General features: G+C 40.9%; 1 protein-coding gene across 1 annotated transcript in view; it reads right to left on the bottom strand.

Annotated features, from left to right (window-relative positions):
* The window catches only part of RAPGEF5 (Rap guanine nucleotide exchange factor 5), a 167,539-nt gene that overhangs the window by 128,953 nt on the left and 20,487 nt on the right, over positions 1 to 18,099 (bottom strand). The window contains exons 2-5 of the mRNA XM_068935069.1: positions 8,754 to 8,804; positions 7,514 to 7,620; positions 6,410 to 6,531; positions 4,750 to 4,918 (exon numbers count right to left, since the gene is read on the bottom strand). Of these exons, the coding sequence (XP_068791170.1) occupies positions 4,750 to 4,918; positions 6,410 to 6,531; positions 7,514 to 7,620; positions 8,754 to 8,804 (449 nt within the window). The remainder of the gene's footprint in view (positions 1 to 4,749; positions 4,919 to 6,409; positions 6,532 to 7,513; positions 7,621 to 8,753; positions 8,805 to 18,099) is intronic.

Below are 18,099 nucleotides of genomic sequence, written 5' to 3' on the forward strand. Positions count from 1 at the left end.
TTCAGACCAAAATGGTAATCTGGATTTGAAATCATAATTATTTTCATGGCTGACTTTCCTATTCAAATAAAAATGTGATTTAACATTTTAAATGTTATAAACGGCCAAAAGAACTAAATGAACAGAGTTGTATTTACAGAGACTGATTTATTCAGTCTTTTTCATTATAATTTGGAATTAGATTGAAATAACTGACCTCTTTAGATGCCTATGTTCTCACACATCTGATCTCTTCTGATCTCTCAGAATCAAGATAATGTGTTTTTTTTAAATCGGAGGCCAAAAGATAGCATTCAGTAGACACAGCTACAGATACAATCTATATACCCAGAACAGTATATAGCACAGCTCTTTCCATCCCAGAATGTTATCACTTCTTCTATTTAAAAATATTCCCAATATTCTTCTGCATATAGGCATCAAATACTTATGAAAATATTAATGAACTAATGATTATAGTCATCTCTCCAGCCTCAGAGAGGAAGTGGGCATTATGATACCAAAGCTAATAGAAAACCAACAGAAAAAATAAGATAGAATGGATACTGAGAGACAGAACCAGACCAGATACCACCTTACATTTTTCCAAAGGAGCCAGACAAGGCCTGGTATGGCTGGTACTCAACAGGAGATACAAAACCCAGGTCGAATCTAGCTCCTATAGAGCCAGTGCTCTGTGTGCTTGGCAGCACGCTAAGCAGAGCAAGATGCAGGGGGCCTGAGCTAGACCTGCATGCCAGCAGCCAGGATGCACGCAGCGGTGACCACACACCTCCTGAAGCATCTGTGCTGCTTCCTCAGCAGCTGCCCGAGGAGCCGCCGGGGCTGCACCTCCGGTCCGTGCCTGAACGGGACCTCAGCTGCCCACGGTAGCGCCGCAGCACCTGCCCCTACACCGGCTTCACAAGCCGCCTACTGCCCAAACAAAAGACCCAAGGATATCTGAGAGTTGTCTGCATTCAGCAAAAGCTTTCCTGGCAGTCCGAAAGGCACTGACTAAACAAACATCCAATCCTGGATATTTGCATTAAAAACAATTGACTTTTACGACAGGTTACTTTTCCAAAGTCAGTGAAATGATTATTTCAGGACAGAAGGTGCAGAATACAGTGTAACACTTCTGAAAGGAAAATAACAAGCAATACTATCAAAAGGAAAAAATCCTTGTTCCCTATTAACCTCCCTTCCAATAACTACAAAAATACTGTGGGATTCGTTCTCGCAGTCTAAGGCACTCAGTGCATTCTACCAACGTCCACTGAGTCTACTGTTCACCCTGGCAGTTAGGTGTTATTATAAACACCTCCATTTCCAGAGTAGGAAATAGAAGCACATAAAGATTAAAAGTCCGACACAATGCCATTGCAGTCACTGGAAAAGAATTCAAAAGGCGTTGGATGAGAGCCTAAGCGACTGCCCAAGGTTGTAAGGAAGCCCATGGCAGAGCTCTGAATACAGATCTTTTGTTCCCAGGCTAATGCAATAGTCGCCTGTTTTCTATTCAAGCAGAATTTGGCTGTGATTAATGCAGGGTGTTTAATGACCCCAAGAGGCCGTTGCATCAATTCCACCTCCTCTGACTGGCCACACTTACAGGGGCTCAGTCTTGTGGAATATCGATACTAACCTTCAGTTTAGCACGAGCTGGGAAAACCCTTCAGTCCTGCCTTGTTCTCCACGGTAGATTCCCACCTACTACTCTGTTGGGATAGGCTGCATTTAATGCAAGGGATTTGCCAAGGTCAAAGCCCAGGACAGGGAGCATTTCTTCAGGAACTGCAAGCACATCTCTGGCCTCAGAACACCATTTCAGCTCTGAGACTTACTGTAGTATTATTTGGTTTCCTTTCTAAGTAAGTTTGCGCTAACTTTTCTATAAATATATACAGTGAAACAAAATATGGGCTTGCTGGTATTACTGGAAACAGGCTTTCCAATAGCTTCTGAGAAGCTATTTCTAGAGAAGATGCTATTCACACACTGCTTATTTACACACTCCAAATGCCAGGATTTGATCTTTACTATATGGGCTTCTGCTGAGAATTTTTAATGCCTGGGTTGATTCCGATATCACTAAGATCACCGTAGGTCATAAGCCACTGCCAAGAAACAAACCAGTACAAATCTGTTCCAAATGCGTACAGCAAGTCAAGACACTGCCATGCTAATTAAATGGACTAGAGGCCTGCTCATTTCTAGAAGACCTGATGAAGTAAGTCCCCAGAGCAGCTACTGTTTGCACAAATCTCCTGGCTGCTTCTGGAAGGGCAGATCCGTGATGCTGCCCAGAGACCCACTGATGGACCCCGGAGGCTGTGCACATGCCAGACCTTCCCCCCAGCCGCAGAAGAGGCAGAGCCAGTCTTGTAAGGATGCACCTGGGACACCCAGCACAGCCTGCTGATGCACAAGCAGGTAGTTTTTTCTGACTTCATCAAAAGCACGGAATCTCATGAACTAAGAAAGTAAGAATTTCTCTATCCGAATGTACATACAGAATCCACGTCAACAAGAATATACAGACTATAAGAAAAACTGATAGATGTAACAATGAATACAAAGTATAAGAGTACAGGAAATACCATGCTTCTAATGGTACAGAAAAACAGCTTATATCTTTATTTGAGAAAACACAAACAGTCACTCCAAGAGAGAGTTTTTAGAATTGCTTCTCCCTGCCTCGTGGAAAAGAATATATGGGTTTCTTTAACTTGGTCAGTAACCTTAGCAATCACCTTATCACATCTATTTCCCTTTCAGATTGTGTTTTAGCAGTTTATTATTCACATCAAATATGGAGAATTTTGAAACTGTAAAAGCCTCTTTTTCCTTTAAGATCACACTCCCTAGAGGCTGCTCAATTATTTAAAATTTTATTCCTTCAATATATACTAAAAGAAAAAAGCACCCCCACAATCTGACAGATAAAGCCACCAGAAAATAATTCTCCAGTGACAATTCTCCATGTTCCCAAAAGAAATCCAACTTCAACTAAAATTTGAATAATGCAAGCAGGAAGGAGCTGGAAATGTACATTAATGAATAATTGTTCAATTCATGTAAGAGGGAACATTCTGCACTAGCAATGACAGCTGCACCAGAATGATAAAAGAGTAGGGCAGACTACAAAATAGTGGTACTCTCTGACCAAAGTCAGCATGCAGGACACGTTTTTAACTCGCACCTTAAAGGTCTTCAGCCGACCTTCTTAACCAGCATCCTTCACCTAGCACCTCAATATGACCTATCTGGTCAAGGTCAAGGTGAAGGTCAACCAACCTTTTCGTTCAAGGCCTTTGTACGAGTAGCCATGAGCCGTGAAAAGTGGCCCGATTTGCAATGATAATGAGGAAAACTACAATTCCCACTGAAATCAAGATGAAATCTCCATGATATTTAAGGCAGAGCCAAAGTGCTCAGCACCAGAGTAGGCTGGAATACAAGAACTGCTATTTGCAAAAAGTCAAAGGTCTTCTCCCATACGAGTCATCTACTTAGGAAAACACACTCTAGACCCCTGCTCTAGGGTCCTTGCCATTTGGCTAGAGTCAGTCAAGCTGACCAAATAAATGTTTCATCAAAAGAAGCCCCACTCCAAAACTGCCAATTTCTGGTTGCTGATGGTGCTCAAGTTTCTGCCCTGAGTCATGCAGGGAAATTACTGAGACATTTTCAATCAGTTCAGCACCTCCAAAAAATCAGACTGAATATCTGAATTTAAGAAATTGGAAACAGCTTACAGGGACCTGGGGCTCTGTACTCATTGAAAATATTTCCATTAGGCATTTACTTGTGTTTTTAAAATCTAAGACACACAGAAGGAAAGTACTTACAGAAGAAAGTTTGTCTGTGACATCAAAGAGGATAAATCCTATTACTACAAGAGTAGTAATTCTCTGCGATATAAATATGACGTTTGAGGCTTCATTGTGCTAGGAACAACGAAAGACTTCAACCTATCTTTTCCAGACTGGCCAGCCCCTGAAGATTTGCCAGGGCATGAGAGGTCACTAGCCTTCAGACCTCTCACTGACACCTTTTTGCTGTATTTTGGCCTCCCACTATGGCACAAATAACTATGGTTTCTTTCTAGCTGCTAAATAGATCAAGTTTAGAGCACAGCTGGATCAGCACAGAGGGGATGTTAACATCCAGCAGTCAGGTGGAAGAGGAGACGTACAGAAAGGGAAGGTCTTAAATGGCAGTCTGCAAAAGGAATAATAATTTGAAACTACAGAGTGCAGTACAAACGTGCAGTAACAAACAAAAATCAGATGACTAAAGCTACCACATTCCTGGCCATCCTCTATATCAGCCAGATCAGCCTCTAGGATCAGCCACCTGACAGCTGATCCTGACCCAGGACACAGGCATCTATCTGATCTGCTAGCCAATCAGCTCCACAGCATGCCTCGTGCCAAATTCACGTCTAACCTCCAAATGCAAGAGGAGGCAAAAAAAGTGAAACAACTTGCCCAGGTAATACAGCGACCTACAGTCAGAGCTTGCAAAACAACCACAATATTCCAAGAACCCCAGGTGAAGTGCCGTGATTTATCTAGCGACACTGACTTTCCCAGGTGCTAATCGCAATGCATATCGTAGAAGAGTCCATCTCTACAAAGCTTGCCAACCCTGGACAGAAAACTGTCTCGTTTGCATAGTGGCTTGGGGGAAAACAATGTCCTTATAAGCCAGTGACTTACAGAACAGTCAGAAAAAACTGAAGCGATGCATATACATACTTACAGATTGCACATGTCAATTCTGGGAGGAGATAATGGCAGTAGTTGAAGTAGGAGCTTTACACCATTCTTCCATCCTTCATCTCTCTCAAATTCACAGAAAAGATAGGTACATTCATCCGCTGAGAACTGGTAGAAAGCATGAGTGTCTTGAAAATACAGTTGTCTGTCCACTGTTTGAAAAATAATAACATTAGATATCCTTTAACCCTTTACCATGCTCTTTGTCCCCACTGCATTTTCTATTGCACCTGACCTTAATCCTGAGTTGCACCCTCATACAGGGCAAAAGGATCACAAACTCAGATTTGCACAGAAGCAGTCCTGTCCTCTATAACTCCAAACAGCGCAACCCAAAAACCTCAGTTTGAAGGTCTCCAGGCTCCTGAGATTCAAGCACTAATACTGCCGAGTATTTCTTCGGCAGCAGAGTTTGGAATTAGGGGATATGGCTGGAAAAGAAAAAACCTTTTACTTGACAGATTTCTGAGCCTCAATTTGCATCTTCCAATCTGTTCCAGGCTTTAGCGAACAAAGATCAGTAACGAGGAAGAAAAGGATACACCAAGGTAAAAAACAACAACAAAAGGTTTCTAGGTTACAAACAGAGAAAAAATAGTTTCATGACTAATATTCTTTTCACATTATAAATTCACCATTTTTAAAGCCATTAAGCTATTGTTCAGCACACCATTATCTCAGCTTCGGCTGGAAGGCAGGAACATTGGCTCTGAGGAAGAAATCTGGGTAAGGGAATGTGGCAATACAACAGCTGTGGTCTTCCCTGGCAGAACTGGGACTGAATGACAAGTCCCAAAGCTAAAAGTACAGGCTCCTACTGGTGGAGTCATCCAACCCTTGCTGAGGCTGCTTTATCAGAAATTATGGCAGTGTACTTGGAGCAGAAGAAAACCTTTAAGTATGCTCATTGTCACCTTGCGTAAGTAGAAGTTTTCCACAACACCTCACCTTGCTGCAAGGAGGAAAGGTAAGTGCCCAGCACAGACCTCAGGGCTGGATACGCACTGAGTTAAGCTACCAGAGTAGTCCCAGCTATGACTGGGACTGGACTGTAAAGTCCAGCAGAAGTCCAGAGGTTGGTTACCAGTACGATTACCACCAACCACGTAGTCTGGACCAAACCCGTGAATTTTGGGAAGAAGGAGGGGACGGCTAGAGAGAATCTGGCATCACAACATTCTCAAGGAGCTGAATGCCTCTCTCAATCCATTGTATTCTAAAATTATAGAAAACAGAAAGAAATGGCAAATCACTAATTGCTAGAGAAGTCATCTGGTGAATCCAGGATCTGCAATGACTAAACAGCTGCTGTCTTGTGGAAAACCTACAAGAGCTTCAGGAGAAAGAAATAGGCTGGAATAGATACACACAGTCTGCAACTTGGCAATAGGCAATTACATTTGCAAAGGCAAAAAAAAGGAAATTGTCTCTAAAAATGACTCATCTTTGGCATTTATGAAATGAAAGATCACAGACATAAGCCTAAGGAACAGAGAGTAAAATAAACAATTGCCTAAGTAAAAATGAAACAATCAGCACTTTTTTACTTTCTCTCCTATCTCTTCCATCAAAAATGTAACTCTCATCCTATTCGGGAAGAAACTGACAACCTTCCTTGTGCTAGAAGTCCTACCAACACTGACCTGACAACACAATTCCCATATCCAGAAGAAGCTGCCACACGCCCACTGCTGTAGATCGGCACTTAACAAAAGGGCAGTGCTCCAGAAGCCAGTCTACCAGTTCCGATCCAACACAGCTTCTCCTGAAAAAGTGCAAAACAGCACTTCTTACACTACAGTAAGGTTAATATGCTATTTAATGATATGGAGTTAAATTTTAAGTCATCAAGGGGAATCCTTTGGTCATCAAAGCTAAGCCTTTGTCTCAAGCACTGTTTTTTGTCATCGTCTTCATTTCAAAGAGGAAAGCGTTCTGGAGAATCTCAGTGGGACATCCCTAGTAACAACAAGGGAATTCAGTGCTAGATCAGTAAGTTCCTTTACATACCTAATTTGCATGGCATATTTTACAGTATATAATATTTTTATTAATTTGTGCTGCATGCACTCATCCAAAGATGTATAAAACTAAATAAAATCCAACTTTTTGGATTTTATTTCCTTTCTAGGAGTAAGCACAAGCAGTACAGCTACACAATATAAGTGTAATACCTCGAGTGTTGCTCTAGGATGTACTTCATCTTGCACATTATTGGTAAACCTCTTTCTTTAATTCATCAAAACCAGAATTCATGCCTCTTTCTCATATACAGATATGAATGAATGGTGCTTTTATAGAGACCTGTGCGCTTTGGCATGATTGAAAATAGGGGGAAGCATATATGCTGTAATGTAAAACAAATGGATACATTTCATTACAGAAACATTCTGCAACTTATGTGCAAAAGCACTGTGTAACTAAAACCTGGAGCCCAGTTACTCTCTCTGACTCCAGACCAGGGTTGAATTTAGCACTCTGTTCAACAAAAGAATAAACATAATTGTATATGAAATCATAAGCCGTTAAATTAATGGACATATACTCAGAGTGCTGCTGCTTTCTGACAACTGATAGAATAACGTAAGAAGTAATATTAAAATACATGAGATTTTAAGGAATTTTCTGAAAAAGCATTTTAGATGCTTAGGAAACACAGACAAAACCCCACTCTTTGCATTTACTGTTCAGAGACAAATGCAAACAAAAACCCGTCCAGTTGATTAAAGTAAACGATCTTGGCTTACCTGCAAATCCCAGTAAGGTACACCCTGTCTTTAATCAGGTCAGAAGCTTGTAGTGTAAAAATATTCCTGAGAGCTCTCCCAGCACAGGAGGAACTTTCTCCATATATCTAAATGAAAAGAGAAATTAAAAATTGTGACAAACAGGGATTTTATTCCCACAGTAGTAGATTACCTCACTCCTGTACGCTCCCTCCCTCTGAGCAATGCCTTCTCCCCTGCTAAATAACAAGCAAACACTCCAGGCCTCACAGCAAAAGCATCCCGATGTCTGCGATACCCAGTCTTATCACAGGTTGCATGTGCCCCACGGACTGGTCTAGTTTTAGGTTTGCTGCCTTAGAAAAATGGAGATTTTACTACCTGTTGGTTTTACATTTGAGCACTAGATAAACACAAATTAAATCAACTGTTATTCTAGCAAAGCAAAAAGATCATATTACCATTGCAAAAATAGAAATACAGTAAAAAAGAAACATCATTCTGTATGTATTTTAGTTAGTTTAAAACAAGCCATAAGCATACTGAGATGCTATTTCACAATTTTTCCTTGTAGTTTAGAAACTGTGGAGGTATTCTCTGGTAGCTGCAGGTTGGTTTGTCTATACCCTGCCACAAGGATGCCGTCCTTCAGAAGGGACACACCTCTTAGGTCCCTCATGCCGGACTCATACCTTGCACCTTAAAGCTGCAAATGAGTCTTTCAAACCAGGACTTAACTCCATCTTCCATATACATGTGTTCTACCTGGACTCTGGGTATTACTCCTTATGGACAAATTTAACTCAAACTTCTCTTAGGATGTTTCCTCACAGTCCCAACAAAGGTATAGGTAATACAAATAACTAACTTGAAAGAAAAAGAAAGCCTTGCTTTCATAGTTTGTGGTTCCTATGTTTCGCAGTCTTTCAAGAAACACAAAATAAACTCGAGACAGTAAAGCCTTGAGAGATGCAAAAACAGAGCTCTCAACTACAAAACATTGCAAAACTAAGTTAAACTGTTATGAGAATAGTTTAAATGGCTCTGAAGTAAGTGTACATCGAGATTTAATACAATTTAGTTAAGTAAATTCAGTAATAGAAATAAGCAGTTTCCAACAGGCGCAAACTATAACGTTAACTGGATTTACCTGCAGGCCACATTCATAAATGTCTTCAAAGCTATGATTAAGAGGCTGAAGCAAAACAAAAAGATTCCTAATCTGCTGTTTTATAAAATGGAATTTAAGTGTGACAAGTACCTTGTTTGAAGGAGTTTCCAAATACGGATTTGAAATTCTTCTGGACAGGGTCTGTAAGACAGTTTGGTATAGATTTAGTTTTGTTCTTAACAACAAAAAAAAGTAGCACAATGTAGGTTTTCTAGCTATTGGAATCTGAAAAAAAGCATTTATCAAATCGTCTGAGTAGTATATCTGAAGTCTCCAAATAAGATTTCTTCACATCAGGAAAAAAAAAAATCTTATTAAACTTGGTCCTATATTGTTTACTACATTTTTTCTGGATCTGCAAAAGGCAGTGAGTAGTAAGGTGGTAAATTCCGTAGATAGCACACAATTGATTGTTTGGATCAGTAAGGACCAGAAATGACAGTGGAGCATTTCAAGAGAAACCTAAAAAAGTTAGGTGAAAAGACAGTATCCAGACGCACTCAGCATTACAAGCAGCATGTCTTAGAGCAGGGAATATGTAATTGCACAGGCTCTTATACCCTTTTAAACAAACTCTATCAGTTCTGTACACACACCTCAGCGTCACAGAGTACTTCCTAAGGAAGACCACTCTTACAAATGAAATTCTGAATTGTAGAAAAATAAAATAGGTATTAGAATAAATGAGGAATAACACAGTGAATAACAGGGGGGTAGTACTGCTCTAATGAAGACCAGCAGTATCTCTGGCTCACCACACACTGCACTGGTCACGGCATCTCCAAAATGATGTTCGAAAGTTAGAGGGGATTCACACAATAATAGTAATAGGAAGAACAAAGGATTTGGATGAGGAGGAGGAGAGACGGAGAAGATTGTGACCTTACATTATATAATGTAAGTATACAAAATAATGAATGGCAGAGAGAAAGACAGAATTTCTATTTTCTGTTTCATATTTTCTGTTTCTGAGAATAAGAGATCATTTAAAGAGGTTTCATATTAGAAGAGATGAAAGGGAAAATGACATAACTCTTCACTGCAGGGAAATGCAAATGCCAAAACCTTACTGATGTTCAATAAAGACTGTGGTTTTAGTTACAAAAGGAACAACGGGCTAGAATTCCGAAAGGCAAATAGAGACAGGATAAAACCATACAAGACTCAGGGTAGTCCATGTTTCCTTACCATGATATTTCCATATCTTGTCAGTGTTAAAAGACAAGAAGATATCATCTATTCGGATGCTTATTGGCACCTTCTATCTTACTACAAGCCATACAACACACAAATAAATACTGCCTAAAAGAAGTCTGGAATTGAAATAGAAAAAATCATGCAGGTGCTCTGGCAGCACAACAGGAGGACCGTGTGGTGCTTGCTCACGTGAATCCTCGTTACAGGCAACATAATTCATTCCTTGCTTCAAGAAGGATCCAATTCACACCTGGCATATTGTAATCATTAAAAAAAAAATCATCCTTCACACACTGCAAGAATTACAGAATCTGTATTTCAGTAACACCACCTGCTTCCCCCCCACCTCCATACTCTTGTTCCTGTATTTTCAAGAACAGAAGGGAAAGGACGACGAAGCATGGAAGTATCTAACACTGTTTACACCTCCATGCTCATCACAAATGTTAGTGCAGTTCCATGTTGCACATGTAACCGTAGCTCAGTATGGAAATACTATAATGCTAGAGCTTCACTCCCTTCACCCATGCCCAGCAGACATGTCCCGAAAACATGACACTGCTTCCACTCCCACTTCTAGTAGGCACGGCATTAACACCTTGGTCTGCGGCAGCCTTTCGCAGCAACGCTTCCCTTGGTTTGTTTCCAAGTCTTTCATTCAACAAGCTTCACTTACTACAGCAGCACAGCCCAAGTTCGTAAGCTGATTTCCCCCCTCACTGCTTAATTCCCTGGCTGTTGTAACAGCGTTCCCATCAGCAAGCTCATTGCAGCAATGCTACAGCAAACTGCAACCCCTCGTCCGGGCCGTTTCGGTGTTTCAGAGGAAACACCTCCAGTAGGGGAACCAGGGCTACCAAGAGAGCAGTTGGGATAGGGGGACATCAGACCCACCGGCCCCACTGCTGTCCTGCCCCTCACCTCCCTGTTCCTCCCCTGTGCCAGCGCCAGGCTCATCCCATCCCAATCCCAGGGAGCTCACCATGCGGAAAGCATTGCTCTTCGGGCAGGGTTATTCTTCTCATGGCTCAGCTCCCCGGATGGCTCACTCAGACGGTGAGCACATGCTCCCACCACTTGCTTTGTGTCCCCCGTGCTGCTAGTCAGACCCCTCTGTGAGCCAACTTAACCCACTACAGAGGCAGCAAAACAAACTCAGTAAAAAGAATCAAAAAATGTTGTGGCATTTCAGTAAGTTAAATTGGCTCTCAAAGGGTCCGGTGAGCTCCAGAGCCAGCGTAAGGGAAAAGGGCCAGATAACACACTCGGGAGAAAGGAGGACGGGAAAGGAGGACAGAGGAGGGAACCAGAAGCAAAACCTCCCTTGTCTGCCAGCAGGGAGCCAGAGCAGTGCAGCAAAAGGGAAGACGCCACGTAACAGGATCATCGCACCCCTTGGGTACTCTGGGCACAGCACTTGCCCACTAACATTTCATCTTGGCCTGCTGTTGCTCTCTAAGGGATTAATTTCAGCTGAACTTGGTACCCTCATACTTAGGCTTCTTGAAACAGATACAGAGCAGGGACTAGGTCCAAATACCCAACTCTCCAAAGATTACTGTCTCTTAACCCACTAAGATAACTAGTCTTGCTTAGGTAGAACATCTCAGTGGACATTAATTACATCCTATGAAGTCAAAAAGCACCAAGCAGTAAAACTCTGGCAAGCAGGGCTATACTAATAGTTTCAAAGTTTCTCATCAGCTTTCAAGATGAAGCATTTTATTTGACTGCTCTTACTGAAAATATCCCACAACAATACACACACACACACACACACACACACACACGAAAAGAAGGAGGAGGTTTATAAAAACACAGAGGAAATGGTAGTAATGGCAGCATCCCCTTTTCTCCACATTACAGAAGACCTAGGTCTAATTCCCACTTCAGGAGAATCAAACTCCTATTGCCCACTTTGGAGGGTACTCTGCTGTCAGATGGTGGCTGGGGCTATGAATTACTTCCAAGGGGTCTGCAAAAGGTCACTCCAGCTGAAAACTCGTAAAGCAAAAAATTTTTCTAGTCCATCCTTCAGACCCCACAGTATGAGCTCTGATGAAGGGAGGAGGGTAGGAATTCACAGCCCTGAAAGGAGAGAGAGAAAGACAGGATGACCGCTCCTTTGGGTAGCGGCCTGGACCCAAATCAGCTTAGAGGAAGCATGAAACCACAGCCTAAGAAAAGTACATTTCTTCATGCCAAGCAGGAACCTATATATGCGAAACTTCTCCACCTATAAGAAGATGGAAAATGCACAGAAGAGCTGGAAGGGAAGGACGGGAAGGACAGGAAGGTGAGACTGGAGAAAGAAAGGTGTCCATATCAAGTACAACTTTCCAGGCACTGCCACCCCGGCTGCCTCAGTGCCTCTTTGCCAGCTTGAAGAGAAGCTCTGCTGAATCACTTGCTGGGCCACTACGGTAATTGCCTCTGCACTTACTACAAACTGGTTAATGTTCTAATCAAGGGATAACGATATTACAAAGCATGTTTTCACTCACACCTTTTGGAGATTTGAATTTTCTCCTTTTAGCACTTTTAGAAGTTTTTAGGCTTGGGATTTTGGTTTGGCCTCACCTCTACTTAGTACGCCTTTGCCTCTGAGTTGCCTGTGCTTTGCGTCCTCCCAAAGCCGCTATTCCTGCCTTTGCCAGCAGTGCAGGCCCAGGAGCGTCAGCAAAGCTCCATACATCTGCCAGCAATTTAATCATTATGCTCTGAAAAAAAAACAAAGCTGCAGCGCTTAGAGCTCCAGTTCAACAAGTGCTCTTCTCAGCTGGGATTTAGTACAGTGGTAGCAGCCAGCAACCAATTCGTACCAATTTCAAATACAGGATTCAAATGTTTTGCCTCTCTTAAAAGAAATTCTGATACTGCTGTGCAATTAGCAAGAAATGAAAGCTTTGGCAAAAATAGGTAAGTAAGGATTTTTTTTTTCTACATTAAGAATGTAACAGGTTTATTAAAAGGAATAGGGGAATTTATTTTAAATCTGAGAAAGAAAAAAAGGCAGAAACAGGGCTCTTCCCATCCCGCAAACTGTTTAAGCTTCCATTATATTCTAAGTTTTTCAAATAACAAGGTTTTTATGTTATCAAAAATGGTACATGAGGCTACATTAAGAGTTTGTAATGAGCAATCAAACTTTATCTGTTGTTAGTTTACAACATATATTTGTTTGTTTGATCGGGGCTTAATTTTCAAACATGCCCACAATCAACTTCACACCGACAAGCAGTTCCAGAGAAACTTTTTGTGTATAAATATAAGAAAATAAGCATTCATAGTTTCAAGGCACTACTGCTACGTCCCTAAAGACTTTAATATGGCCTTTATGCATTCGAAATTGGATTACGCAGTACGCTTATAATTAAACAAATGCTTCAGCACTGCGCTGCATCAGCATTTCTTTCCCTAAATATAAATAGCCTGAAAGCAATTCATTACATTTTGAAATGCACATGGTACATAGCACAGACTACCTGGTAATGAGATTGTTTCTGCTCCTTGACGGGGGGGATTTCGGCAACTACCCAACGTATCCTGAACTGGCTAATATGACTGCAAGGGAAACTATGTACTCAGACGGATTTCCAACAAGCATTTAAGCATCCAAGCCTAAAATGCACTTTCACAAGTATTTGTGCCGGAAGAGTTCTCGCGTTCTGGCCACGAGAGACAGCACACACGAAAGGATCACAAAGAAAGCCGAATCCAATTTCACTTTCAAATACAGTCAAACGTTCGTGCTTTTCTCTCTCGACCAAACATTCCACTCTAATAATAACGTAGCTGAGGAAAAAACAAAAAAAATCCAGCAGGGCTATTCACTTAATTTCCCTCAGGCTTCTCTCCCACTCCACACACAAAAAGTAATTATTTTTTTTCTAGACAGATTTCTTTCTCTCATTACAAACCATGCAAATGATAATGCCAAAATGATGGAAACTATCATAACTGATGCCACCAATGGATGTCTGTGTGATTTTTCTTCAAAACGATTTGCTGGATTTGCTAATAGTAAGCAAGGAGCTAAAATAATTAGAGAGTTTCCATTCCAGCCCTGATCTGAAGATGAATGCTGAAACAAGGCTCTGTTGTACCTTCCCGACACACCCTCCTTAACCTGCAACCCAAGGAGGCAGCAATTTCTGCATGACTAAACATTCATTTATTCCAACCGCTTGGTCATGCCAAGCAAGGAGTGGGGGAAGGGAAAGATAATTACTGCACAGTTTGGGTTGTCGCTCCAGCACCTTCAATTTTTTGCATTTGCTATTGCTTGCTACTGCCAAAACTGTAGGCTTTTTAGGCGGAAATAAGATATAGGTGCTGTGTATAATACACGAAAAGCTACTGTTGTATGACTGTGGCTGCAGGTAGAGAGTGTTGTCATGAATCCCAATCCGTTTCCATGTGGCAACAGATTTTTGCTCTTGGTTGCTAAGGTACAGCAAGTAGAGTGGGTTCGGAAGCTAGCTGACTTTCAGCAGATATAATTTATATGAAATTGTAGAATCTGCTTGACTTTCTGCCAAATAACATTCATAACAACCAATCTTCCCCCCACTACTCCCCTGAAAACCTGCTTTCAGAACTCAGGGATAATGGAGAACAGTCAACGGAACACGTCCCCATTAATATTTATTTAAGATTAAATATAAAACTATTTATAAATGCAATTATTTGGTCTTCTAAAACTTCATACACTTAGATGTAGCATTAAAAGGTCAAAAAGCTATAAAATGAGAAATACATATTCATTGGAGTTTGCAATTTAGGGTTCCCAGGTGAGACTAAAAAGCTCTCTGGAGATATCTAAATGGGTCATTAGTGGAAGGAAACTGAAGAACGTATTCTCTCCTGTTTTCTGTATAAAAAGAACTTGCAATGAATCTGAGTAAGTTATTTCACAAAAGGGAAGCCCACTAGTGACAGTTATTCTCACCTCCACCAGAACAGAAAGAGAGCTGAGAAGAAAACAACTGTTCTTGACAAAAACAAGTAACGTTTTCCAGGTTTAAAGACTTATTTCTGAGATAATAACAGGCATTAAAGCAATGCGTGTTCAAAGCCTTTCAGTATTTTCCGGTACCTATCAAACTCAATACGGCTGTATGTTTTTATGCTTCAAAAAAACCCTCTTTTTTAAGTTAACCTTTAACAATGTCACATGTTTCAAAACTTTTAAAGTCCCACATCCTAGCAAAAAGCAGAACTTAGCACACGAGCAAATTTTGTTTCCAAGCCCCTATTTTCCCCCAGTTACAAATGGCAAAAAAAAAAAAAAAAGATGAAAATACGGCAGGATTGGCCTTTTCTTCTCCTTTTTCCACAGTCCTATCATGAGAGGAAAGCCCTGGATGAGTCCAGTTCCAAACAAGAAAGGCATCAAGACAGGCCAGAACTGCAAAGGGATTCAAATAGAGCTATAAGGGTTTTGACACCGAAACCAAATCGGTTCAAGAGAAAGGGAGGAGCAGTGAACTGTTAGAGGGGAACGGTTGGGTTAAAGAAACTTTATGTTCCTTAGGAAAGGAGGAGACTCATTCTTCTGCTAATGACGCATTCCTACGACCTGTTTAAAGTACCATAAAATGAGGGGGCTGACGAGAGGGTCCTCCTCCAAGCTGCTCCTCCCCAGCCCTACCATCTCCCTGCCTTGCGCTAGCACCAGGGGTTGTGGAGCTGGGCAGTGAACCAACCTCAAGAGCTCACAGCTTCAAATCAACTCAGCAAATAATGATCAATTTTCACCCAGACTATTTCCCTCAGCCGGGCCACGCCGGAGCCCGACAAACAGGACCGCGAGGAAGAAGGGTGGCAGGGGACCCAGGCCCAGGCAGCGAAGGGGAGGTGAGGCAGGAAGGGACAGCTGTGGTCAGAGGAAGCACTTGTTTATGCTCAATTAAACTGTTCAAGGAACTACGGCATAAAATATGTCTAATAAATCTTTAGCGTCTCTGCTCTGCTAACATAAAAAGGAAGTGAACTTTAACCACAAAAAATGACGAGGCAAAATTCTAAAGTGTCACAGCAGAGAACTAGTAATGGGAAACTTTACCTCACACCTTTGTATTCACACAAGGGCATCAATTTAAGTAAAACAAATCCTGTCTCAGTTAACTCCAAAGACCAACTGTAAACTGAATAGGCTACAGCCACAGCTTACAATGCAGAAACAGAGCTTAAGCACGTTTTCTGTTCTTTCTTTTAAAAATAATATGGATATTTTAAACTCAGACACCAACACAATGCTTGCAATGAGAACTTACTAAACATGAAAAGCAGACAGAATCACATTTTATATAATGTTAAACTATACTAAGTAAATTTAATTATTTGTGTTCCTTCATTTGCTTAACTTTATTGCAGCATTTGCGTTCTAGTTGGGAGTTTCAGTCATACTTTTCCTAATGTCACCTAAGATGCTTCCTGGTGCGTTTCACTCTTCTGAACAGTCAGCAACATTTCACAGGCAAGCAGCAGCCTCCCTTCTTTTCAGTGCAAAACAAGCACTTTACAGATTGTCATAGTAAATAATTTGCAAAATGTATGCAGTTATTTTCCTTTAAAACTCAGCACCTAATAAATGCAGTCCATGTTCTTTGTAATCTACCACCATCCTCCTGACTGTCTGGTTTCATTTTGATTTGGAGCACATCATGCAACAGCAGCTGTTTTTTTAATGATTATTAAAAATATTACACAGCAATTAATATTTCTAATGATACAGATTATTATTAGTAATAAACTATTTGGACCTTTCAAAAGAATGCACACAGGACTCTTCATACTATAATTAAACAGATGTTCCTAATGACAGGTTACAATTTCTTTTCATATGGATTTAAATGAAAACATTAACAAAACAGTCAAAAGGGAGATCAGAAGAAAGAAAACGTGGATTGTCTGTACACTTTAAAGCTTTTCAAAGCACCTCTGGCACATTTCTTGTGTTGCCACAGAAATACTTTCTCACGACACATTTCCAAGTAAGAACAGAGAGCAGGATGGCACACCAGCTTGGCAAAGCCAATCTGGGAGCTAGGCAGCCTGTCTCGCAGGCACACACTAGTCAAACACATTTGCGAAAAGCAAAGTAGAGGCTGTCATCACCAGCACAGCAAAATGGCATCACGGAAGAAAAATATCAAGGGAAGGTCCCTCATCAGAAGTACACCATAGTTTCTGCTTTTAAAGAGGTGCATCCTCTGCAAGCACTTAATCTCGGTAGAGCTCTTATTTTCAATCCAGTGACTTCAGACAGCATCTCATCTAGATAAAGAGCACCTAGCAGCACTGATTTGTTCTTTCTCAATCCTTACACTTCTTAATTAAGTGCAAGTCTTATAATAATAACAATATTGAATTTATTCTACTCTCAAATTTATGGTAAACAGGTAAGGGAGAAGGACAAAGGCTTACCAACATGCAGGATTTTTCAGTTCAGTTAATGCACTTATAAAAATTCAGAGAAAGTTGCATACCCCAAAGCATACATATCCAGACACTACATGCAAGTTCCTTACCGCCTCCAAGTTCCTTTGCCTCCCTCAAAACAATTCTCATTTATCATCATCTCTTGATATGCAAATCTAAGTTCTTGATATGAAATCTAAGTTTTCACTAATGAAAATACTGTCTTGGGATGCTGACGTTATCAAACCAAAAAGCAAAAGCTTTCACACTGATCAATTCCTTCAACAACAACACTCATCCCCTTCTATGTTCTTTCTCGTCCAAGCAGTTCAATTAAAATGCAGAATGACATTAACAACAAATACCCAGATCTCCACATGTTAATGAGGGGTATTGCAATAAATACATCTGCCTTGAAAGCCAAGTTAAATACCACCCCTGCCTGGCTCTCTAACATTACCACCACCTTCAGTCATGTAGCCTTGATCCTGCAGATCTCCACTAGCTTTGAAAATACTTCTTTCACTACTGAAAATACTTTTAATATCTACTGCCAGGTATTAAAGAAACTGAGATGAGTGATCTGTGGGAGAAGTGATTCTCTAATGCAAAAGCCTTAGAAAACATAAGGCAGAGCATTACAAAAAGGAGGCTAAAAATAAGCTGACAAGGCTAGATTCTGAATTGTCATGCTAAACCATCATGCTGGCAGTAGTTCAGATTATTTCTATGCAGGTCAGTGACTGCATGTGTATGTACTGCAGACGTTCCTGCAAATAAAATTTCAGGTTCCTGATTTAAATTTGTTGGGGGG

Source organism: Struthio camelus, chromosome 2 (genome assembly GCF_040807025.1).
Source record: "Struthio camelus isolate bStrCam1 chromosome 2, bStrCam1.hap1, whole genome shotgun sequence".
NCBI classification, from domain to species: Eukaryota; Metazoa; Chordata; class Aves; order Struthioniformes; family Struthionidae; genus Struthio; species Struthio camelus.